This window comes from Scyliorhinus canicula, chromosome 2 (assembly GCF_902713615.1).
Source record: "Scyliorhinus canicula chromosome 2, sScyCan1.1, whole genome shotgun sequence".
Taxonomy (NCBI): domain Eukaryota; kingdom Metazoa; phylum Chordata; class Chondrichthyes; order Carcharhiniformes; family Scyliorhinidae; genus Scyliorhinus; species Scyliorhinus canicula.
The window spans coordinates 127,936,677-127,963,262 of NC_052147.1; the positions used below are offsets into that span (position 1 = coordinate 127,936,677).

Genomic DNA, 26,586 nt, shown 5'->3' on the forward strand with positions numbered 1-26,586 from the left:
TAGAACAATACAGCACAGAACAGGCCCTTCGGCCCTCGATGTTGTGCCGAGCCATGATCACCCTACTCAAACCCACGTATCCACCCTATACCCGTAACCCAACAACCCATAACCTTACTTTTTTTTTAGGACACTACGGGCAATTTAGCATGGCCAATCCACCTAACCCGCACATCTTTGGACTGTGGGAGGAAACCGGAGCACCCGGAGGAAACCCACGCACACACGGGGAGGACGTGCAGACTCTGCACAGGCAGTGTCCCAGCCGGGAATCGAACCTGGGACCCTGGAGCTGTGAAGCATTTATGCTAACCACCATGCTACCGTGCTGCCCTTGGCAGCATTCATCTGATAAAATAGAAACTCCTGCTCCTGCGCCTATTTTAAACTCTGTGGGGTGGAGGGGTCCATTCTTTTCTGAGTGTGACCTCAAACAGAGTGTGGAAGGTCGGTGAGAAGAGGAAGTTCAGTGAGGAGGAGAGAAAGGTACTCCCTTGCTTTTTCTAACTTTTTCACCCTTTAGAAAGTGGTTGCTGTTCGACTACAGGGAAGCAAGTGAGCTATTGGTAAGTATTTGGTGAATATCCATTAAGCGGTCATAGCCACAGAGTCACAAAGTTTTACAGCATAGAAAGAGGCCCTTTGGTCCATCATCTCTGCACTGGCCATTAAGCACCTATTCAAGCACACTCTTGAATATGCTATGGCATTTAAATGCTTCTTAAATGTTGTGAGGTTCCTGCTTATGTCACCCTTTCAGGCAGTGAGTTCCAGATTCCCATGGACCTTGTGAAAAGGGTGACTGGGTGGCACATTGGTACAATGGTTAGCACTGCTGCCAGGGACTTCGGTTCCATTTTGGCCTTGTCTGTGCAGTCTGCACGTTCTCTCCGTATCTGTATGGATTTCCTCCGGGTGCTCCAATTTCCTCCCACAATCCAAAAATGTGTAGATTAGGTGGATTGCCCATTCTAAATTGTGCCTTAGTGTTCAAAAATGTTCAGGTTAGGTGGATTGGCCATGCAACATTGTGCCTTAGTGTTGAAAGATGTCTAGGTTAGGTGGATTGGCCATGCTACATTGTGCCTTAGTGTTGAAAGATGTGCAGGTTAGGTGTGGTTATGGGGAGAAGGTGAGAGATGGCTTAGGTGCAGTGCTTGTTCACTGGGTTGATGCAGACTAAATGGGTCCACTGGCCTCCTTCTACACTGTAGGGATTCTAGAGCAATCCCCTCTATGTCTTCTGCCCTTTACCTTAAATCTACTCTCCCTAGTTATTGAACCCTCTATTAAGGGGGTAAAGTTCCTTCCTATTGATCTTATCTATGTCTTCATAATTTTGTACACCTCGATCAGGCCACCCTTCAACCTTCTCTACTCTATGGAAAACAACCCCAGCCTAACTCTTTAAAGCTAAAATGCTCCAGCCCAGGCTACATTCTGGTGAATCTCCCCTGCATCCTTTCCAGTGCAATCACTATATCGTGTGGTGACCAGAACTACACACAGCTCTGATCTAACCAGCGTTTTATGCAGCTCACAGCTCCATCATAATCTCCCTGTTCTTATGTTCTTTGCATTGGCTAATAAAGACAAGTATCCTATATACCTTCTTAACCACCTTACCTACCTGTCTTGTTGCTTTCAGGGATCCATGAACATTCACCCCAAGGTCCCTCTGGTCCACTGTACTTCCTAGCGCCTTACCACTCATTATTTATTCCTTTACCTTGTAGCTCTCCCATAATGCATCATCTCGCACTTTTTAATAATAATGATGATCCTTATTATTGTCACAAGTAGGCTTACATTAACACTGTATCGAAGTTATTGTGAAAAGCCTCTCGGCCCCTGGGCCACATTCCGGCTCTTGTTCAGGTACACGGAGGGAGAATTCAGAATGTCCAAATTACCTAACAGCACGTCTTTCGGAACTTTTCAGGGTTATTCCATTTACTACTGTTCTGCCCATCTGACCAGCCCATCTATATCGTCCTGCAATCCTTACAGTTTCTTTCTTGCTGTTTACCACTCCACCAATTTTCGTGTCATCTGCAAACTTTTTCTCAGGTTTAAAATAGCATTGGAGTTTGTGGTAAGATTAATAAATATCTAAATATCCTATGGAAAGTGCATCTGGGAATTACTAATGGAAAGTATGGCTATGGTGGATGAATGAGGACACAAGTAACATCCCAGAAATAGCTATAAATCAGGAAATGGAAGGGAAGGAGGAACTCAGGAAAGTTACAAACATCAGGGAAGTGGTATTGAGGAAATTGTTGGGTAAGCAGACAGACAAATACCCAGGTCCATATGGACTTCAACCTAAGGTCATAAAATAAGTGGCAAATGAGATAGTTGATGCATTGCTTTTAATTTTTCAAAATTCCCTGGATTCAGAGAAGTCCTATAGACTGGAAGACAGCAAATGTAATTCCTTTATTCAAAAAAGAAGGAAGGCAGAATGCAGGATACTGCAGGCCAGTTAGGCTAATATTTGCCATAAATAAGATGTCAGAAGCCATTATTAAAGATGTTATGCAGGGAACTTGAGAAAGAATCAAGGCAATCAGGCAGGGTCAACATGGTTTTGTGAAAAGGAGATAATTTTTTTTTTATAAATTTAGATTAGCCAATTATTTTTTCTAATTAAGGGGCAATTTAGCGTGTCCAATCCACCTACTCTGCACATTTTTGGGTTGTGGGGGCGAAACCCACGCAGACACGGGGAGAATGTGCAAACTCCACACGGACAGTGACCCAGAGCCGGGATCGAACCTGGGACCTCAGCGCCGTGAGGCGATTGTGCTAACCACTAGGCCACCGTGCTGCCCTTAAAGGAGATAATTTTTAACCAACTTATGGGAGTTTTGTGAAGAAGTAACCTGTGCTGTGGATGAAGGGAAGTTGGTGGATGTACTACATTTAACTTTCCAGGGGGCCATATGATAAGGTGCCACGTCAAATGCTACTGTGGAAAATAACAGCTCATGGTGTAGACGGTAACATATTGGCATGGATGGAAGATTGGCTATCTCATAGGATACAGAGTTGGCATAAATGGATCTTTTTCTCATGGCAGGATGTGATGAGTGGTGTGCCGCAGGGATCAGTACTGGTGCCTGAAGTTTTTACAATTTATATAAATGACTTGGATGAAGGGACTGAAGGTATGGTCGCTAAATATGCTGACACCACAAAGATGGGGAGGAAAATAAATTGTGAGGAGTGAAGGAGGCTACAAAGGGTGTAGGCAGGTTAAGTGTGTTGGCAACAAACTGGCAAATGGATTACAGTGTGGCCAAATGTGACATTATCCATTTTGGTAGGAGAATAAAAAAGCTTATTATCTAAATGATGAGAGATTGCAGAGCTCTGAGGTGCAGAGGGATCTGAGTGTCCTGGTGCAGGAATCGCAAAAGGCAAGTATACAGATACAGCAAGATAATCGAATGTTATTGTTTATTGTGAGGGGAAAGTTGGGAAGTTATGCTTCAGTTGTACAGGGCACTAGTGAGACCACATCTGGGGTGCACCATATAGGTCTCCTTATTTAAGGAAAGATGTAAATGCGTTAGAATCAGTTCAGGGAAGGTTTACTGGACTTACATCAGGAATGGGTAGATTGTCTTATGAAGAAAGGTTGGAAGAAAGGTTGGAGAGGTTAGGTTTGTATCTACTAGAGTTTAGAAGAGTGAGAGGCGACTAATCAAAACCTTTAAGATCCTGAGAGGTATTGACAGGGTGGATGTGGAGAGAATGTTTCCTCTTTGTCGGAGAATCTAGAACAAGGGGTCACCCCTTTAAGACAAAGATGAGGAGAACTTTTTCTGAGGGTTATGAGGCTTGGGAATTCTTTCTAAAAAGACAGCGGAAGCACAGTCTTTGAATATTTTTGGGACAATGTGAGATAGATTCTTGATCAACAAGGAGGTGATAGGCTATCGCGGGAGGCAGGAATGTGAAGATGAAGTTAGATCAGCCATGATCTGCTGACAGAGCAGGCTTGAGGGGCCGAGGGTTGTTCCTAATTTTATCATGTTATGCATGTTATCACTCAGAATATTGGTTCATCTCCCCCAGGAAGCTTAATTCCGGTTCATGTGTTTCATCTGGTTCCTGCATGTGACTCTGTATCTACAGATTATCTGCATTTGAATGACAAACAGTTTTGAAGTGGCTGAGGCATTCGGCCCCACATTCTTCTTGTTTGTGCGTTTCCACCACAACAGACATTTCAATATGGCAGTTGCTGCCACATTTTCCCCCACTTTCATGGGCTTAGGCTTTGGCACCCTTTCACTTTTATGGCCTACAAACTGAATGGTCTCACTTGATCTACTCCACTGAGCCTCTGCTGCCCCCAACACTTAATTCTGTTTCCTGGCCTCTTTTTTATCTCGCGATCTGCACTGCTTTCACCAGCATTATATGTATAATACATTATATGTATTGTGCAGTCTGGGATGTACATTCGATGTAAAATACACTCTCTGTGCTGTGCAGTGTTGGACATACAGCTAGGACATTTGAGCTTAACTCTCGGTCTCTGCTGAGTTAGCTGTTTTCCCCTGTGGAACGGCATTGAGTCCCAGTTATGGGGAAGGAAAGGAGTAAAAATGAGCCGATGAGTGTGTGTGAGAGTATGAGTGATTTCTGACTGCAATAGGGCCAGCAGTTTGCAAGCCACCCTGGGTCATTTGAATGAAATTTTGAACCTTGGTAGAGTTATCACCTTGGGAATGCTGGACAGATTAAAAAGTGCCAAACATCAAAAGCAACACAAACCTGCAAATGAGCCCCAGCACAAAAAGCAAAATGGCAGCCACATCCAGCCGATTCCAGGTGCTACTGATGTACAGAAGTGCTTTTCTCCGGAAACCAAACCCCCCTGGATCATAGAATAGCTGCAATCAGACCAGCATCTTATTAGATAAACTCAAGAGAAGCCGGAACAGAAAGGATGAACAGCCAGTGTTCAGGGGGAGCCCCTTCAGCCCTTTGAATCTCTCCTGCTATTCAAGTAGACCATTACTGTTCTGTATAGTAACTCCATCAATCCACCTTGATTTCACTCACATACAGACTCTCTTTATCACATAAAAACACTCTCACACACACAGAAATGCACACGCCCTCTCTCACGCAGACACACATACACTTTCTCTCACATACACACACAAACCTTCACTCCTACACACACACTTCCTCTTTCACATATTCTCTTTCTCTCTCGCACACACACACTCGCTCTGTCTCTCAGACACAAAAGTCTCTCTCACACACACATACACACACACACTCTCTCTCTCTCTCTCTTACAAATACACAAACACACGGTCCCTCTCAGTCACACACTCTCTCTCATACACACACTCTGGGTGCGATTCAGTGACCGCGTTACACCCGCGCATATCAGGATGCGCCGGGAGAATAGTGGAATTGGGCAAAATCGAGTTTCACATCAGGCACGAACCATTTTGCGATTCATCTGGCCCACTCCCGTTGACATATTCCGGATTTCACCCCAAAATGACGAGAATAACATTAACCCTAATTTGCGTGCATTTCAATCTCATTAATGAGATTGAATTTGAATGCAGCGGCCTCCCAGTAATTAGCTAACTCCCCAGCGGAAACTCACATCGGCATTGTTTATTATTCCTTTTGAAAAGCGTGAAGATGGCAAAATGGCTACTGAGGGGAAGCGAGGAGGCCTGCAGCTCAAAGGCACCAGAGCTGTTGCCCCAGTGCTAAGGGGGAAGGGACGCCTCAGGGGGTTGTGGAGGAGGGGGGGGGGGTGCTGAAGCGTTCCAAGTTGGGGGTTGCCCCTGGGCCAGTGGGGGGCTGGGAGAGTGAGGTGCTTTGTGTCTTTGAAGCCTTCAAACCATATTTAAATATTGTGGAGATCTGTAACAGGGACAACCACAGCTGCAGCCTGTCTGTCCTGCCAAACTCTCCCAGGACAGAGCCCTGCTGCACCTTCTCTCAGGAAAGTCAGTTTCACCCCCTTTTACTGTGAGCAGCCTCTAGCTTCACAGCTGAAGGTTATTTCAAATGAGAAATTAGCCTTGTTAGTGTGAGAGCACTTCACATCTGCAGTTTGTGTTTTCTGCTTGCTCCTGCTGGTGGCTGCAGATGCCTAGAGGCTGCTGTTGCTGTTTCCTTCCTTTTCTGTCGTGGGAAAGAAGGACAATTGTTTCTAAGATACCTGGGTTCTGGAACACAGGGCTCGGGAAGAGTCCGGAAGGCAATCCAGTTTGAAGCAAGAAGACGCTGCGGGTCCTGGTGCACGGCATTAACCTGAGAGGCCATTGAAAAATGCTTTGGCAGATTGCTGATTTTTTGTTGGTGTGCTGAGTGCTGCATGTAACTGGCACGTCACCTTGGGTTAAACACACTGGAAGTCAAGGATGTTCACCTTGAGCACCAGTGGAATGTGTGGATGCCAGGATTTGGTCCGGAGGGATTGGGCCATGTGGAAGGGCCTGTACAGATGTGGCTCCTGGATGGAACATAGGACTGATGCATTGAACAAGTCACACGTTGACGGACAGTTCATTTTTACAACAAAACTCTAGACATGGTGACACATTCCCAGGCTTATCCTCTGTTTCTGTTGAGGAACCTGCGAGGGGTGATTCCGTGTATTTTTGTGAAAATGAGCTGATATAGCTTTGTATTGGCACCAATACGGAACAACAAAATGTCCTTGTTTTTTTAACGGTTGGCATGATATGTGGAATATTACGTAGTTGAGTTTCAAACTTTGTTACTGTTGACTGTTTAATAAACAAAATATACTCAACTCTCATGTGCCTCCTCAAAGGCACAGGTGTCATGTCTCAGAGGATGAATAGTGCACTGCAGGTCCAACAAACTTTGAAGCTTGAAGACTATGCCTTTTCTCGAGGAGTGTCAGCACCATAGTGCCTGTTGCCAACAATCAAACAGCAGTGCTTCATCACTGGGGATCCTCTCGCAGCTAAAGAATGAGCAGAGGGCAGCTGAGCACTGCCTCTTTAATGTTCCTGGGAGATGTCTGGGGGCTAGGGAATCCTGATGTGAATGGGGTGAATGTGCAGAGTGAGCTTTGCCAGCACAACTGGCTCGCTGGATGGCATTTTGAGAGAAGGCAGGACAGTTATGGTAAGGGTTGGGGAGGCTCAGGGGATTTGAGGGTCTCGGGATGGAAGCCCTAATGGATTGTCGGTCTCCCTCTTACTCCAATTCCTTTCAGATAAAACTGTTTGCTGGTGTCGATCCCACAGAGGCTGCCCTCGCAGTACTTGTGGCAGCTTAGGTGGACAGACGCCGTAGAAGGCAGCAGCGACAATGTAGGCTGGAGGCGGCATTCCATGTGCAGGGAGCCGTCGCACATCCTGAAGGCATGGCTGTCCATCTGGCTGAGGAGGGAGCCATAAAGGGAGGCAAGCGACGTGCCAGGGTGCCATTGATCCAAGGAAAATAACCCCAACCTATGCAATCGCTCTTCGTAGCTACACTTCTCTGGCCCTGGCAACATTCTTGTAAACCTCCTCTGCACTCTCTCCAGACCAATTACATCCTTCCTGTAATGTGGTGACCAGAACTGCAGACAATATTCCAGTTGTGGCCTCACCAGTGTTTAATACAATTCTAACATTATATCTTTAATTTTATATTCTATACTTCTGCCATTGACATTGGTCATTCCATAAACCTACGGACACCATCACAGGTGACTCCGTCCCAGCAGAGAGATAGTGCGGCACCTGTGCCACATACTTTTGGACATGGCACCATGTGGAGAAGGGGGACACCCTCTCCCGGTGACCATGAAAGTCACTGCAGCCCTCAACCTCTCTGCTACCGGGTTATTCCAGGGCTTGTGAGGGGACCTGTGCAACATATTACTATCATCAACCACAGGATCATCTGTGAGGTGATGGATGTTATGTGCCCGGGCATCAGACCATATCAACTTGGTGGACTGAACGCGTGCACGACAGTTCCATCCTGGGGCACCCGAAGATCCCAGGTTTTTTCGAGGACGGCCCCATGATGACATGTGGGTGAACAGTGTAGAGGATAGCTTTAATTTATAATCTTCAAAATGATGTAGATGGGTTGTTGGAGTGGGCAATAAAGTGGTAGATGGAATTTAACACAGAGAAGTGTGAGGTCATGCATTTAGGGAGGTCAAACAGTTATTGGGAGTAAACAATAAATAGGAATATACTAGGAGGGGTAGATGAAGTGAGAGATCTTGGCATACAAGTACACAGGTCCCTAAAGGCAGCAGTTCAAGTAGACAAGGTTGTTAAGAAAACATATGGAATGTTCTCTTTCATTGGCAGAGGTATAGAATATAAAATTAAGGATATAATGTTGGAATTGTATTAAACACTGGTGAGGCCACAACTGGAATATTGTGTGCAGTCCTGGTCACCACATTACAGGAAGGCCAAAATTGCTCTGGAGAGAGTGCAGAGGAGGTTCACAAGAATGGTGCCAGGGCTAGAGAGGTTTAGCTACAAGGAGAGATTGGATAGGTTGGGGTTATTTTCCTTGGAACAAAGAAGGCTGAGGGGTGATTTAATTGAGGTGTACAAAATTATGAGGGAAAGAGATAGAGTGGACAGAATAAAATAGTTTCCATTGGTGGAGAATTCTAGAACCAGGGGACATAGATTCAAGATAAGCGGTAGAAGGTGCAGAGGGGACATGAGGAAGAACTTTTTTATGCAGAGGGTAGTCGAGATCTGAAATTTGCTGCCCGAGTTGGTGGTGGAGGCAGAGACCCTAAACTCTTAAAAGGTACCTGGATCTGCAGCTTACGTTGTGCAAGCTACAGGGCTACGGACCGAGTGCAGAAAGATGAGATTAGAAAGGGCTCATGTGCGTCCTCAGGCTAGCATAGACAAGATGGGCCATATAGACTCCTTCTGTGGTGTATCCTTTCAATGGTTCTATGGGAGACAGGAGAGGTCATGGCTGACAATGCTGGTGCAGAAGCCTGAGGCTGACGCAGAGGCCCAATGCTATGAAGCCCATGTGCCACCCGTGTGTTGTTGAGCAATTCATCAGGCTGCTGAAAATGTGGTTCCAACACCTTGACCGCTCTGACGGAGTATTGTTGTAGACCCCCCCCCCCCCCAAAGGATCTCCTGCTTTGCTGGTCTGCCGTGCCCTCCACAATTTGGTACGGTAGGAGGGCAACATGCTGGAGGAGGACGAGGAAGCGCAGGGACATGCGGTCTCGTCTGAGGAGGAGACAAATCAGAAAGGGCTGGCGGACATGCCTGAGGAGGAGCCAGGGGATGGAGGATAGGCTGCGATGAGGGTCTGACATGCTAGGAAACCAAGGAGGCCCTCATCGTGTCCAGATTCTTCTTGGACAAGGCTGAGTCCGTCTGATCAACACCCCCCTCCCCCAGAACCCTCATTTCCTCCCCCCCCAAACACCCTTCTCCCCCCCCCCCACCTCAACCCTCTGCAAACTCTCTCCCCCCACTCCCTGAGACAACCCTAGTTTCCTTGGTGGCAGGCCCTTGTTTGGCCTCCCGTGCTTCCTCCTCCCTGTCTGTGCCCATAGGACCCCGGAGGACCTCATGGGACAGAGGGGCAGCTACAGTGAGCTCCAGAGGCCTCTGACTCAACTGGTGCTGCATGTCCTGGAGTCCTCCCATTGTTTGTACCATGGTGTCAACACCCTCAGTGATGGTCCTCAGTGACTGGGCCATGCTCTGCATCTGTCTATCTGCATTTTGGTCATGTCCCTGATGTTGTGGCCCTCAGCTGTGGTTCTCACAGACTGAGCCATGCCTAGGACACCACTACTCAAGATGCAGCCATTGTGCTCCAGGCTTTCCGCTGCAACTGGTACCCTAGCAGTGTTGGCCTTGGTGCCATGCATTTGCTGCACCATCTCCTGTGCTTGAAGCCTTTGGGACTCCTCCAATTGGCCTTGCAGTCACTGGAATGTTGCTGACACCCCTCCTGAATCTCATAGCCATGACCTATCATCTGCATTTGTTCTGGGTGAACTTTGTCCAGAGGCTTGACATCTGGCTGAAACCCAGCTGTGCCCTGGGATCCATCAGACCTCTGACTGCTGCCTCCCTTGGATGTTCCTGCCTCCATCTGATGTGCATTAGCAACTGTGTTGTGCTCACCAGATTGGGTCAAGATACCTGTTCACTAATGTTGTTGACTGAGGTGTGTGTTCCTGTGCTGGTGGAAAATGCGTTCACAGCTTTGAAGTATCACCGGTGTTCTCCACAGAGCTTTCCCCTCGGTGTTCTCTTGGGTTACGTGGAGGGGGGCTGGGGTATGTCTCCGGATGGCCTGGCCTCATCTCCGGCAAGACATTGGACATGTGGTCAGTGAGAGGGAAGGATCATTTTGTCTGACATTAATAACTCATCTGAAATCGGTCAGATGGAGGAAGGGGCAGTGGATCCTCCCCTCTCTGGTGCAGGCCAACCTCGCTGTTGGTGACTGCTCTTTCCTCAGGCAACCCCGTGATTTCCAAGGCCCATTCCTCTTCGGGGTTGAGGACTCAAATCTCTGGGATTCCTCCCCTGTCTTGACCCTTTCCCGTTTATTATGGGCTATCTTCTCCTGCGGGGACAAAGAGAGGGCATATGATCCGCATGCTTGATGGTTTGAGGGGTCTGGAGCAGATGGCATGTGTGGGCACTACACCTGGACATGAAGATGGGTGCCTGAGGGTTTTGAGGAACAAGCTTGAAGATCTGAGGTGGGGAGGGTACGAGGTGCCAGCCAGTGGATTGGTGGAGGGCAGTTTGGGAATTTGAGGGGTGGCAGGCAGAGCTGATTACAGGACAGAGGTGATAACTTACCCTTGTAGCTGGTTGGAGATTGTTGGTCATTTGACGCCAGTCCTCCTTGTCATGTTTCCTGCACTGACACCCACTGACACATCCTCCCAGGCAGCATTGCTGACCCTGCTACTTACTCTCCGACTTGCTCGGGGGAACAGCAAGCCCTGCCTTTCATCCACAGCACTGGAAGCCTTGCAAGGTCAGCATCCCCAAGCGAGAAGCAGGACTGTGCGCTGCTATGCTTGTGTGTTGACTGGGAGTGCGCGGTGAGGGACGTTTAAAAGCAGCTCCCACCTGTTAGTGGCGAACAGTGAGGCACAAGTTGGGGGAATTAGACAGCGAGAGACCCAGCAATGTCAAGAATCCAGATTATGTGAGGGCTCATTTTTGCCACTAAATGCTATTGAAAATGAGCCATGATCTCACCAAAGCGGCCATTGAAAAAGTCCCCGCCATACGCGCCCAAAACCAGAATTTTAATTTGGTCCGCTGAATTGCGCCTTTAGTCATTTTGTTTGAGATTTCGGTCCTCTACCTCTCTCACACAGACACTCTACCTCTCTCACACAGACACTCTACCTCTCTCACACAGATACTCTACCTCTCTCACACAGACACTCTACCTCTCTCACCCCATCTCTCTCTCACAAACACACCCCCTGACTTTTTTCAGCATTTTCATGTTTTTTTTTTCAAATTTTCAGCATTTGCAGTATTTTGCTCTTATATGAGAGATGTCAATGTCACATTAAACACCTCCAGGGCAGGTATAGAGGGGTTCTAACAATGGTAAAGCTCCCTCTATTCCTGTGCTATCAATATATTGCAGTCTTAATTCTAATATGTGCTCTTTGCCATCCAAGAAGGACATCTTTTTAAATTTCCCATTTGCTTATCTCCCTGATGAGATTTTTGTTACTTTGTCGTCTGAGCCAGGGTGGCTTGATATTGGATTGATTCAATGTGAAAAATCTCCCATTTTGGAGTGAGTGGTTAGGGTCTGGATGGAACTGCCTGGGAGTACATTGGAGGTCGGGTAAATTGGGGCATTCAAGAGGGAATTAGACGATTACTTGAAAACAAAAAACCTTCAGGGTTAGGAGGTGAAGGCAGGAGAATGGGACTCAGTGAGATGCCCATTTACAGACCCAGTGCAGACTCGCTGGGCCGAATAGCCTTCGACTGTGCTGTAATAATTCTGTGATCCTTTAACCCGGGTAACATGATGGCACAGTGGTTAGCACTGCTGCCTCACTGCACCAAGGAACTGGGTTCGATTCCACCCTCTGGTGACTGTGTGAATGTTATATGTTCTCTCCATGCCTGTGTCGGCTTCTTCCAGGTGCTCCGGTTTCCTCCCACAGTCCAAAGACATGCAGGTTAGGTGGGTTGGTCATGCCAAATTGCCACCTAGTGTCCAAAGTTGAGGTGGGGTTATGAGGATAGGGTGGGGGTGTGACCTAGTAGGGTGCTCTTTGGGAAGGTCAGTACAGACTTGATGGGCCAAATGGCCTCCTGCACTCTAAGGATTCTATGATTCTCTGTGTAGCAAGAAGAGGAAATCTCCATTTCCTTGCCTTGTGCTAGAATCAACCACAGCTCCCCCAGGCTAACGAAAAGTGGCTAACTCCAGATATTGCACTCTGTGCCCTTTGACCATGTATGCCAAACAATTGGGCCTTACCTGTCTGATTTCCTCGCACACCAGGGTAGAAAGCCAGAAATAAAGAAAATATTCTTTTCCTGAAGGTTGGGTCTGGAAATCAATCAACAGAACGTACGAAAAAAGCCAGAGGAAGCCGAAATATGCCACCACGTTCCAGTAAAAGACTACCACGGGCGATGTGTAGAAAGCTTTCAGCTGCTGCCAATGCGACAGTGGCTTTGTATCCTGATCATCAGAACGAGGCAACAGGACAGTCCTTAAACGACAACCAACAGAAAAAACAACAGCTCAATCAGTTGGGTCATGACAACACTCATCAGGCATTACATTTGTTGTGGAACTAAGGTGATGGATGTTGGTGCCTAGGAATGAAACTCTCCATTTCTGGAACCAAGTGTCATAACCCAACAACCACGCTGTCTGCTATCTTTAACCTTCCAGCATGCATTATATTAGTGTAGCTTATTAATAATGAAGGCCCTACCTTCTCTACCTAGCCACTCACCTGAGGTGTGGTGATCCTCAGGTTAAACCACCACCAGACAGCTCTCCCCCTCAAAGGAGAAAGCAGCCTGTGGTCATCTGGGACTATGGCAACTTTTGCCTCACTTGAACAAATTTGCAATTCATTTTCAGGTATGATTGGCACCGTGGTTGGTATAGAACATAAAACATAGAACATTACAGCACAGTACATGCCCTTTGGCCCTTGATGTTGCGCCGACCTGTGAAACCAATCTAAAGCCCATCTACACTATTCCCTTATCGTCCATATGTCTATCCAATGACCATTTGAATGCCCTTAGTGTTGGCGAGTCCACTACTGTTGCAGACAGAGCATTCCACGCCCTTACTACTCTCTGAGTAAAGAACCTACCTCTGACATCTGTCCTATATCTATCTCCCCTCAATTTAAAGCTATGTCCCCTCATGCTAGACATCACCATCCGAGAAAAAAGGCTCTCACTGTCCACCCTATCTAATCATCTGATCATCTTGTATGCCTCAATTAAGTCACCTCTTAGCCTTCTCTCTAACGAAAACAGCCTCAAGTCCCTCAGCCTTCCCTCATAAGATCTTCCCTCCATACCAGGTAACATCCTAGTAAATCTCCTCTGCACCCTTTCCAATGCGTTCACATCCTTCCTATAATGCGGCGACCAGAATTGCACGCAATACTCCAAAAGCGGCTGCACCAGAGTTTTGTGCAGCTGCAATATGACCTCATAGCTCCGAAACTCAATCCCTCTACCAATAAAAACTAACACACCATACGCCTTCTTAACAACCCTCTCAACCTGGGTGGCAACTTTCAGGGATCTATATATAGGGACACCGAGATCTCTCTGCTCATCCACACTACCAAGAATCTTCCCATTAGCCCAGTACTCTCTCTTCCTGTTATTCCTTCCAAAATGAATCACCTCACACTTTTCTGCATTAAACTCCATTTGCCACCTCTCAGCCCAGCTCTGCAGCATATCTATGTCCCTCTGTAACTTGTAACATCCTTCCGCACTGTCTACAACTCCACCGACTTTAGTGTCACCTGCAAATTTACTCACCCATCCTTCTACGCCCTCCTCCAGGTCATTTATAAAAATGACAAACAGCAGTGGCCCCAAAGCAGACCCTTGTGGTACACCACTAGTAACTTGACTTCAGTCTGAACATTTCCCATCAACCACCACCCTTTGTCTTCTTCCAGCTGGTCAATTTCTGATCCAAACTGCTAAATCACCCTGAATCCCATGCCTCTGTATTTTCTGCAATAGCCTACCGTGGGGAACCTTATCAAACGCTTTACTGAAATCCATATACACCACATCAACTGCTTTACCCTCATCCACCCGTTTGGTCACATTCTCAAAGAACTCAATAAGGTTGTGAGGCATGACCTACTCTTCACAAAACCGTGTTGACTATCTCTAATCAAATTATTCCTTTGCAGATGATTATACATCCTCTCTCTTATAAACCTTTCCAAGACTTTGCCCACAACAAAAGTGAGGCTCACTGGTCTATAGTTACCGGGGTTGTCTCTACTCCCCTTCTTGAACAAGGGGACAACATTTGCTATCCTCCAGTCTTCTGGCACTATTGCTGTAGACAAAGATGACTTAAAGATCAAAGCCAAAGGTTCAGCAATCTCCTCCCTAGCTTCCCAGAGAATCCGAGGATAAATCCCATCCGGCCCAGGGGACTTATCTATTTTCACTCTTTCCAGAATTGCTAGCACCTCCTCCTTATGAACCTCAAGCCCTTCTAGTCTAGTAGCCTGTATTTCAGTATTCTCCTCGACAACTTTGTCTTTATCCTGTGTGAATACTGACAAAAAATATTCATTTAGCACCTCTCCTATCTCCTCGGACTCCACGCGCAACCTCTCACTACTGTCCTTGACTGGCCCTACTCTTACCCGAGTCATTCTTTTATTCCTGACATATCTACAGAAAGCTTTAGGGTTATCCTTGATCCAACCTACCAAAGAATTCTCATGTCCCCTCCTGGCTCTTCTTAGCTCTCTCTTTAGGTCCTTCCTAGCTAACTTGTAACGCCCGTTCCCGGGACACGATTCACCCCCCCCCCCCCCCGGTCGGGGCTAGCATCGCGGCCCCGGGAAGAACGGCAGCGCGGGCTTAGCGAATGTTCGCTAAACCCGGCCGCCAAGACTCACGGCGGCTGACGCGCACGATGCGTCAGCCGCACATGCGCGGGTTGGAGCCGTCCAACCCGCGCATGCGCAGATGACGTCATCGCGCATTTGCGTCAGACCCGCGCATGCGCGGTCTGTAATGCCCCTCAGCCGCCCCGCGGATGGATCCATCGGGGCGGCGAAGGGAGAAAGACTGCGCGGGTAAGTACCCGCTGCCCGCGATCGGTGCCCACCCTTCGCAGGCCCATGCCACCCTTGGCACGGCCGCACCACGGCCGTGCCAATCAGTGGCATGGTTGTGCAGAACGGCACTTTGGCGCCGTTTTCACGCACTTGTATAGCAGGTGTATTCAAATTCGTGAAAACGGCCGTAAAGGCCTTGGAAATCGGCCCATCGGCCGGGGAGAATCACTGCTCGCCGTAAAAAAACAGCAAGCAGCGATTCGTGTCGGGGGGCGGGCGTGGGGGGGGGGGGGAGAATAGCGGGAGGTCGGGAAAAATGTCGGGAAGGCCCTCCCGCTATTCTCTGACCCGTCGTGGGGGGCGGAGAATCGCGGCCCACGTCTTTCAGGACTTGTGGGGAGGAAACCGGAGCACCCGGACGAAACCCACGCAGACATGGGGAGAAGGTGCAGACTCCACACAGACAGTGGTCCAAGCCGGGCATCAAACCTGGACCTTGGAGCTGTGAAGCAACGGTGCTAACCAAATGGCATCACCTCCGCGCGCCCCCCCCCCCCCCCCCAGCTCGAAAGCAATATGGGACCGTTCCTCCCCCCCAATAAAATGCCAGCTGGCACCTTGGCAGTGGCAGTGCCCCTGCCAGCTGGCAGTGCCACCTGGGCACCTTGGCAGTGCCAGGCTGCCACCCAGGTGGCACTTCCAGGTGGCCAGGCAGGCACTGAATCACAGAGTACTACAGTGCGGAAGTGGCCCTTCGGCCCATGAGTCTGCACCGATGCATGAAAGGCCCTAAACTGCTCAGCTAACCTCACTTGCCAGCACTTGGCCCATTGCCTTGAATGTTGTGCCGTGCCATCTACTCATCTGGGTACTTTTAAAGAACATGAGGCATCCTGCCTCACCACCTTCCCAGGCAGGGCATTCCAGGCCATCACCACACTGTGGTAAAAATGTTTTTCCTGAAATCCCCCCTAAACCTCCCACCCCTCACTTTGAACTTGTGTTCCCTCATAATTGACCCTTCAACTAAGGGTAGCAGCTGCTCCCTATCCACCCGGTCCATGCCCCTCATAATCTTGTACACCTCAATCAGGTCGCCTCCTGAGTCTTCTCTGCTCCAGAGAAAACAACCCAAGCCTATCCAACCTCTCTTTATTACTTAAATGTTCCATCCCAGGTAACATCCTGGTGAATCTTCTCTCCACCCCCTCCAGTGCAATTCCATCCTTCCTCTAATGTGACAACCAGAATTACACGCAGTACTCCAGCTGTGGCCTCACCAAAGTTCTATACAACTCCAATATGACCTCCTTGCTTTTGTAATCTATGTCTTGATTGATAAAGACAAATGTCCCACAGGCCTTATTTACTACACTATTAACCTGCCCTTCTGCTTTCAGAGATCAATGGACAAACATGCAAAGACCCCTTTGTTCTTCGGAACGTCCCAGTGTCAGACCTTTCATAGTATACTTCCTTGTTAAATTACTCCTTCCAGAGTGTATCACCTCACACTTTTCAGGGTTAAATTCCATCTGCCACTTACCGCCCATTTGACCATCCCATCTATATCTCCCTGTAACTCAATACACTCAACCTCACTGTTAACCACCCGACCAATCTTTGTGACATCCGCAAACTTACTGATCCTAACCCCCCACATCGTCATCTACATTATTTATATAAATGACACACATAGGGGTCCCAGCATGGATCCCTGTGGTACGTCACTGGTCACTGGCTTCCAGTCACTAATAATAATAATAGCTTATTGTCACAAGTAAGCTTCAAGTAAGTTACTGTGAAAAGCCCCGAGTCGCCACATTCCAGCGGCTGTTCGGGGAGGCTGATACGGGAATTGAACCCGCGCTGCTGACGTTGCTCTGCATCACAGGCCAGCTGTTTAGCCCACTGTGTGAAACCAGCCCCTCTGTCTCCTACCGTTAAGCCAATTGCAAATCCACCTTATCAAATTACCCTGCATCCCATGTGCATTTGCCTTCTTAGTAAATCTCCCATTCGGGACCTTGTCAGAGGCTTTGCTGAAATCCATATAAACTACATCAACTGCACCACCCTCATCTATACACTTGATTACACGCTCAAAAAATTCAATCAAATTTGTTCGGCCTGACCTCCCTCTGACAAAGCCATGCTGACTATTCCTGATCAAACCTTGCCTCTCCAAGTGGAGATAGATTCTCTCCTTCCGAATCTTCTCTAGTAGTTTCCCAACCACTGACATGAGTCTCATTGGTCTGTAGTTCCCTGGCATGTCTCTGCAACCTTTCTTGAATAGTGGAACGACATTATCTGTTCTCCAGTACTTTGGCACCTCCCCCGTGGCCAGAGAGGAATTACCACTGCCAGGGTACTAGGTGGCACCAGCAGTGCCAGGGCATCACCCTGCCCAAGGGACATGCAGCTGGGGGCCTCCGATCTTCTTGGAGACCCCAATGAGTGCTGTTCCATTTGGTCTCAATTTGGTCTCCACTCGGGAATCTGCACATTCTCTAATATGCAAGTTTGCCAAAAAGTGATCCCGCGAGATTCAACAGACTGTGAACTGGGTAGGTCCCGGGAGCAGGGTGTCCCGGCTTTGAATAGCCACGATGTGCCGCCACAGCGAGCTGCTTTTCCGGCGCAGCATGGCTGGAGGAACGCGCTCACTAACTTGATTCCAGGGATAAGAGCTGTCATACATGAGGAGAGTTGGAGTAGAATAGATTTTAATTCTCTGGAGTTTGGAAGGATGAGAGTTGATCTCATTGAAACATTTCAAATTTGTAGAGACCTTGACAGGATCGATAATGAAAAGCTGGTGATCTTGGTTGGAGAGTAAAGGGTCAGCAAACTAAGCACAAAGGTGAGGAGAAATGTTTTCACTCAAAGAGTTGTAAATCTTCAAAATTCTCATCCCAGGGGCCTATAATTGATCAACTGCAGAGTATCTTCAAGTCTGAGATCAATAGATTTTCAAACATGAATAGAGTTGAGGACTTTGAGGTTAGGGATGGAAAGTGAAGCAAATGAAAAGCCCAATCGGATGGTGGAGTAGGTTCAATGAACAGTCTGATATATTAATTCTCCTATCTCTTATGTTTTTAAGACTTATCAAAAAGCACAGGTAAGGAGAGAGATAACAGCGGAGGCAGAGAGAAAAGGAGGCTAGACAGAGTGACAGAAAATATCAGCAAAGAGACAGAAATATAGGCAGATGGAGACAGAGAGAGACACATATCATAGAATCATAGAATTTACAGTGCAGAAGGAGGCCATTCGGCCCATCGAGTCTGCACCGCTCTTGGAAAGAGCGCCCTACCCAAGGTCAACACCTCCACCCTATCACCATAATCCTACCTAACACTAAGGGCAATTTTGGACACTAAGGGCAATTTATCATGGCCAATCCACCTAACCTGCACATCTTTGGACTGTGGGAGGAAACCGGAGCACCCGGAGGAAACCCACGCACACACGGGGAGAATGTGCAGACTCCGCACAGACAGTGACCCAAGCTGGAATTGAACCTGGGACCCTGGAGCTGTGAAGCAATTATGCTATCCACAATGCTGCCGTGCTGCCCGTGCTGCATTACAAGAGTAATGCAGATAGAGGAGATGGAATGAGACATTGAATGAATGAAAGAGAGAGACAGTGAGAGAAAGAGAGACAGAGAGAAAACACACAACCAGTCAGCGATAGAGAGAAGAATGTGAATTGCTGAATGCTGCCTTGTACTCACTGTGAGATGGTATGTTGTCCAAAGTTGAGGTTCCCAGTGACAGGTGAATTTGTGTTCAGCTCACGATCGCTCGATAGCTTTTTCTTTCTCCTTTCTTCGTCCCTTCTGAAAAGAAAAACAATTTATTTTGTGAGGATTGGAAGGATTCTGACTGTTCCCCCCATCGGAAACTCGGCCCATCGGGGCGGAGCATCGGGAGAGGGCATCAGGTGACGTCCTTACAAACCCACCACAAATCCACAGGGAGCCCACTTACTGCCAGCTCAAGGAAGACAATACTCACTGTGGTGAATGAGATTCACACGGTATTATAATCTGTATATATGTATCAATATTGTAAGTGCAGTTGTACTACCTGACCACCAGGGGGTGTAGTTCTGGGAGTACTCGAGAGTTTGTACTGGGCCCCTCCCTTGGCTCTGCCCGGGACTTCTCCCCCTGGAGCTGCTGTATAAAGATCCGTGTCAAAGGGTCAGCCGGCCAGTTCACCGAAAGTTCAACGGCTAACAGGCTGGCTCTGTTGTAAGTATATTAAAACCGCTATTCTAATCCTACAAGCACGTGTCCGTAGAATTGTTGGTTCCAACAATTTAATATACTTACGAAACAGTCAAAGTAAATTATGGAAGCAGCCCTCAAGCCCGGACGCCTAGAACTTGACCCGCAGGATGCAGAGGCTAAGGAAATTTTTTCCCACTGGCTGAGATGTTTTAAGGCCTACCTGGCAGAAGCCAGCACCGCCGGAACAACAGAGGAACAAAAACTCAGCCTACTGCACGCGAGGGTAAGCCACAGAATCTCCACACAGCTAAATCCGGCCGGTTCTTACACCGCAGCGCTGGCAATATTGGACAAAATGGACGTTAGGCCCATTAACGAGGTTTATGCACGCCACGTGTTTACGACTCGCCGTCAGCGGCCTACAGAAACGCTAGCCGAGTTTGTACGGGAACTGAACAATCTTTCCAGTGACTGTAATTATCAAGCCGTTACCACGGCTGAACATAGGGAGCTTGCTGTGTGGGACGTTTTCGTAGCGGGCCTTAGATCTAACTATGTGCGCCAAAGACTGCTAGAAAAGGGGGCCCAGGACTTAGATACTACTGTGGAGGCTGCTACCACTATGGAAGTCTCCTTCTGCAGCCTCATGTCATTTCCCGCCGACCCCGCGACCTCATCGTGGACCCACGACCAACAATCCCCCCAGGTCTGTGCCGCACGGCCCCCCAGCTTCCGCGCTGCTAAAGCCAGTTACTCTGCTGCCCCAGCCAGCTACTCAGCTGCTCCTGCCAGCTACTCAGGTGCCCCAGCCTGCCATTTCTGTGGCCAAAGCCAGCACCCGCGGCAGCACTGCCCAGCCCGATCCGCGACCTGCAGCAGCTGCGGGAAGAAAGGCCACTATGTTAGAGTGTGCCTTGCGAAAAGGGCCCCAGTTTTTAACTCCCCAGTAGAGAGAACAAATAGCTCCCAACACCAGCGGGCCCGCGGGGCCCGAAACGCTGCGGCCTACGCCCCAATCCCGCCCCCTCCCACCACATGCGACTCATGGGGGCCGCCATCTTCCTCGCCGCTCACCACGTGCGATCCACGGGCCCCATCTGCATCGGCATGCTCAGAAAGCTCATCTGAAGACTACGCCTTCCCTGGGCACTCATCACGCGGCCCGCAACTCAGCGCAGCGATCCTGCATCAAGCTCGCCAGAATGTACCGGCATCTACTCGACCGGACGCCCACTCCGAAGACTACGACTTCCCTGGGCACCCATCACGTGGCCCGCAACTCAACGCGGTCACCCTAGATCACTCCCGCCCCAAGCACCTACGAAGTTCGATGGCGGAGGTCCAGATTAACGGGTACAGCACGCCATGCCTCTTTGACTCCGGGAGCACCGAGAGCTTTATACACCCAGAGCTGGTAAGACGCTGTTCGCTTCCTATTTTTCCTGTGAGCCAAACTATCGCCCTCGCTTCGGGCTCCCGCTCAGTCCAAATCCAAGGACACACCGTCGCTACGCTCACAATTCGAGGCGCTAGTTATTCAAAATTTTAACTTTATGTCCTGCCTGACCTCTGCGCGCCACTCTTATTAGGCCTGGATTTCCAGTGCAACCTCAAGAGCCTCACCCTCAGCTTCGGCGGGCCCCTGCCCCACTCACTATCTGCAGCCTAACCACGCTGCGCATCTCCCTCCTCCTCTCTTTGTCAATCTCACTCCAGATTGCAAACCAGTAGCTACTCGCAGCAGGCGATACAGCCTACAGGATAGGGTCTTTATCCGATCGGAGGTCCGAAGGCTGCTCAGTGAGGGGATCATAGAGACCAGTAATAGTCCCTGGAGAGCTCAGGTGGTGGTCGTCAAGACCGGGGAAAAATTTTGCATGGTCGTTGACTATAGCTAGATCATAAATCGCTTTACGCTCCTAGACGCCTATCCCCTCCCCAGAATTGCAGACATGGTTAATCAGATCGCCCAATATCGGCTATTTTCCACGGTGGATCAGAAGTCTGCATACCACCAGCTCCCAATCACAAACAGACTGACCATCCTCGGCTACGTCGTGGAGAACGGAGTCCTGGGCCCAGACCCGGACCGCATGCTTAGAACTCTTAGAACTCCCCCTGCCTCATTGCCCCAAGGCCCTCAAACGGTGCTTGGGGTTCTTTTCATACAACGCCCAGTGGGTCCCCCAATATGCGGACAAAGCCCGCCCACTCTTTAAGGCCACACGATTTCCCCTGTCTGCTGAGGCACGCCAGGCCTTCAGCTGCATCAAGGAGGACATCGCCAAAGCAGCCATGCGGGCGGTGGATGAATCCACTCCCTTTCAGGTTGAGAGCGACACCTCAGAGGTAGCTCTAGCAGCCACTTTAAATCAGGCAGGGAGGCCCATTGCATTTTTCTCCCGTACCCTATCTGCTTCAGAACTCCGACACTCCTCTGACGAGAAGGAAGCGCAAGCCATCGTGGAGGCTGTTCGTCACTGGAGGCACTACCTCGCAGGTGGGAGGTTCACCCTCATCACCGACCAACGATCGGTTGCCTTTATGTTTGACAACTCGCAAAGGGGAAAAATAAAAAATGATAAGATCCTTCGGTGGAGGATCGAACTCTCCACCTATAGTTATGATATTAAATATCGACCGGGGAAGCTCAACGAGCCCTCGGATGCCCTATCCCGCGGGACATGCGCCAGCGTGCAGATCAGGCGTCTGAAAGCCATCCACGTGGACCTCTGCCATCCAGGGGTCACCCGGCTCGCCCACTACATCAGAGCCCGAAACCTGCCTTTCTCCAACGAGGAGGTAAAAGCGGTCACCAGGGACTGCCCGATCTGTGCGGAGTGCAAACCGCACTTCTATAGACCAGACAGGCCGCCCCCTCGCACCCCCGATTCCGCAAGCTCGACCCACTGGTTCCACGCGCCAGCACCAGCCCGCCCCCAGTGCCCCCAGTCTCCCGTCGGGTTAGAGGTGTATAAAGTTCGGACGAGACCCGCCCCGGAGTCTGCCATCGTACCCCAGCTCTCAACACCCACCCAGCCACCGCAAGAGGCTGCAACCCCGGTGCTCCGCAGATCGAAACGAACAATGCATCCACCAGACAGACTAACTCTGTGAGCCACCACCCCCGCCGGAAGTGAAGAGGAAAACAAGGTTAGCGAAGAGAGATGGTGACATCATGGTAATGTCACTGGGCTGGTAATCCACAGATCCAGGCAAATGATCTGGGGCCATGTGTTCAAATATCACCACAGCAGCTGGTGGAATTTAAATTCAAGTAACAAAATCTGGAATATAGAGCTGGCCTCAATAATGGTGACCATACAAATTCTCATCGACTGTTGTAAAAACCTCTGGTTCGCTAAAGTCCATTAGGGAAGGAAATCTGCCATCTGGTCTGGCCTACATATGACTCCAGACCACTTAATTGCCATCTAAAATGGTCCGGCAAGCCACACAGTCCAAGGACAATTAGGGAATGGACAAACTTCCAATGAAAGAATAATTTTTAAAAAATGAAAGCATGAAAGGAAACCCGAAAAGTTTCCACAGCGTATTAATGGGTAGTAGGAGTGGTTGGCCCACTTAGGGGAGGACTATTATAGACATAAAAGGACTAGTATAGATATGTAGGGATGGCATGGTGGCACAGTGGTTAGCACTGCTGCCTCACAGTGCCAGGGACCCGGGTTCAATTCCGGCCTTAAGTGATTGTCTGTGTGGAGTTCGTACATTCTCCCCATTTCTGCCTGCATTTCCTCCTTGTTGAATCTGACGAATCAACACACTTGAAACAGCAGGTTGAAAACGATGAACAAAGTTTATTAATAATACAATCACATTCCCCACTCCCCAAAGGGTCGCATCCAGGTCAGGGTTTTTATACTATGAGGGCTCCTGTTGTTAAGGGGAAACTCTGCCCCCATTCCCAGGGAAGTTCATAGTCTGAGCCTTTCACAGGGAATTGGATTATCACACTTTATTACTTGACCTCTGTGGGGGTTATAACACTCCTGATGCTCTGGTTTCCTCCCACAGTACAAAGGTGCGCAGGTTAAGTGGATTGACCATGCTAAACTGCTCCTTAGAATATGATTAAGTGGGGTTAATGGGTTATGGGGATAGGATGGGGCCATGGGCCTGGGGTAGGGTGCTGTTTCAGTGGGTCGGTACAAACCCGATGGGCTGAATAGCCTCATTTTGCACTGTAGGCATTGTCTGATACTGTGATAAAAGGGGTCGATTCTTCGCTCCGCGGACCACAGGGGGCCAGCATGGCAATGGAGTGATTCACGCCACTCCAGCATCCCTAAGCGTTGCCAAATGGGCGCCACGCTAACCCATGCATGTGCAGTTGGGGCAGCTCAATCCTGCACATGTGCAGTTGGGCCGCACCACCCTGTGCATGCGCGGGGAACTTCTTACGCGCGCCGGCCCTGATGCAATATGGCGTGGGTGTTCAGGGGTCGGCCGCGACGGAATGTAGGCCCGGAGGGGGAGGACGCCGGCCCGCCGATTAGTGGGCTCCGATCGTGGGCCAGACCTCTTCGGAGGCCCCCCCCCGGTGAAGGAATCCCCTCTCCCACCACCTCCCCACAGGCCGCCCCCCCGAGCGTTCCCACAGAGTTCCCGCCGGCAGCGACCAGGGGTGGACGGTGCCATCGGGACCCTCTTGTGTCGGAGTGGCCACTCGGCCCATCTGGGCCGGAGAATCGCCTTTCGCTGTTTGCGGCAATTCTCCCAATGGCAAATTGATCAACCTGCTGTCTGGTGCTGTGAAAGACATTTGCAGCTCATCGAATTTACAGTGCAGAAGGAGGCTATTCAGCCCATCGAGTCTGTACTGGCCCTTGGAAAGAACACGCCACCCAAGTCTACACCTCCACCCCATCCCCGTAACCCTAGTAACCCCACCCCACCTTTTTTAGACACTAAGGGCAATTTAGCATGGCTAATCCATGGGCGCCGCCAGCTTCATCCCCCACCGCCATGTGCGTTCCATGGGTGCCGCCATTTTGTCCCGACCCCATAACGTGCACTCCATGGGCGCCGCCATTTTGTCCGCCGCCATCTTCTCCCACACAGGTACTCCAGACGCCGCCATTTTGTCCTCCCGGGACGGGGCCACGGGACACAGGTCGCTACCGCTCCTCGTCGGACTCATCTGACTCGACTGCCGGTCGCCCGCTAGCCGCCTCCGTTACGCTTGACCAGTCACGTCCTCGCAACCTGGCACCCTCTTCCACATCGGTGCTGGTCAACAGCCATGTGACCTCCTGCCTCATCGACTCCGGGAGCAGCGAGAGCTTTGTCCACCCGGACATGGTAAGGCATTATTCCCTTGCGGTCCATCCCGCCAACCGGCAGATCTCTCTCGCCTCCGGTTCCCACTCTGTCCCGATCCGAGGTTTCTGCCTGGTTAAACTTACTGTACAGGGCGTGTAATTCGACCGTTTCCGTCTGTACATTCTCCCCAACCTCTGCGCGTCACTCTTACTAGGCCTGGATTTCCAGTGCAATCTCCAAAGCCTCACCCTCAAATTCGGCAGACCCCTACCTCCCCTCACCGTATGCGGCCTCACGACCCTCAAGGTCGAGCCTCCCTCACTCTTTGCCAATCTGACCGCAGATTGCAAGCCCGTCGCCACCAGGAGCAGACGGTACAGCACCCAGGACAAGGCCTTCATCAGGTCCGAAGTCCAGCGGCTGCTTCGGGAGGGTATCATCGAGGCCAGCAACAGTCCTTGGAGAGCCCAGGTGGTAGTGGTTAAGACCGGGGAGAAGCACAGGATGGTCGTGGACTACAGCCAGACCATCAACCGGTACACGCAGCTCGACGCGTACCCCCTCCCTCGCATATCTGATATGGTCAGTACCGGGTCTGCTCTACTATTGACCTGAAATCCGCCTACCACCAGCTCCCCATCCATAAATCGGACTGTCCCAACACTGCCTTCGAGGCAGACGGTCGTCTGTACCAATTTCTTAGGGTTCCCTTCGGCGTCACGAATGGAGTCTCGGTATTTCAGCGAGAAATAGACCGAATGGTTGACCGGTACGGACTGCAGGCCACCTTCCCGTACCTCGACAATGTCACCATCTGCGGCCATGACCAGCAGGACCATGACGCCAACCTTTCTAAATTCCTCCACACCACATCTCTCCTTAATCTCACGTACAACAAGGAGAAGTGCGTGTTCCGCACAGACCGCTTAGCCATCCTCGGCTACGTAGTCCAAAACGGACTACTGGGGCCCGACCCCGACCGCATGCACCCCCTCATGGAGCTTCCACTCCCCCACTGCCCCAACGCCCTCAAACGCTGCCTTGGGTTATTTTCTTATTATGCCCAGTGGGTCCCACAATACGCGGACAAGGCCCGCCCACTTATCCAGTCCACACATTTTCCCCTCTCGGCCAAGGCACAACAGGCCTTCGCCCGTATTCGCTCAGACATAGTCAAGGCCGGGATGCACACAGTAGATGAGACACTGCCCTTCCAATTAGAAAGTGACGGTTCAGATGTCGCACTTGCCGCCACTCTAAACCAGGCAGGCAGACCCGTGGCATTCTTTTCACGCACCGTCCACGCCTCCGAAATTCGACATTCCTCTGTTGAAAAGGAGGCCCAGGCAATCGTTGAAGTGGTGCGGCACTGGAGGCATTACCTGACCGGCAGGAGATTCACTCTCCTCACTGACCAACGGTCGGTAGCTTTCATGTTCAACAACACGCAGCGGGGCAAGATCAAGAATGACAAAATCTTGCGGTGGAGAATCGAGCTTTCCACCTATAATTGCGAGATCTTGTATCGCCCCAGCAAGCTCAACGAGCCCCCAGACGCCCTCTCCCGAGGTACATGTGCCAGCGCACAAGTGAACCAGCTCCGTGCCTTGCGCGAGAGCCTTTGCCATCTGGGTGTCACTCGCTTGTACCATCTAATCAAAGCCCGCAATCTGCCCTACTCCGTTGAGGAAGTACGGACAGTCACCAGAGACTGCCA

General features: G+C 49.9%; 1 protein-coding gene across 1 annotated transcript in view; it reads right to left on the minus strand.

Moving 5' to 3' along the window:
- Positions 1-26,586, minus strand: part of trpm2 (transient receptor potential cation channel, subfamily M, member 2) — a 254,653-nt gene that overhangs the window by 86,413 nt on the left and 141,654 nt on the right. The window contains exons 16-20 of the mRNA XM_038790260.1: positions 19,124-19,184; positions 16,618-16,644; positions 14,738-14,752; positions 12,517-12,723; positions 4,792-4,910 (exon numbers count right to left, since the gene is read on the minus strand). Of these exons, the coding sequence (XP_038646188.1) occupies positions 4,792-4,910; positions 12,517-12,723; positions 14,738-14,752; positions 16,618-16,644; positions 19,124-19,184 (429 nt within the window). The remainder of the gene's footprint in view (positions 1-4,791; positions 4,911-12,516; positions 12,724-14,737; positions 14,753-16,617; positions 16,645-19,123; positions 19,185-26,586) is intronic.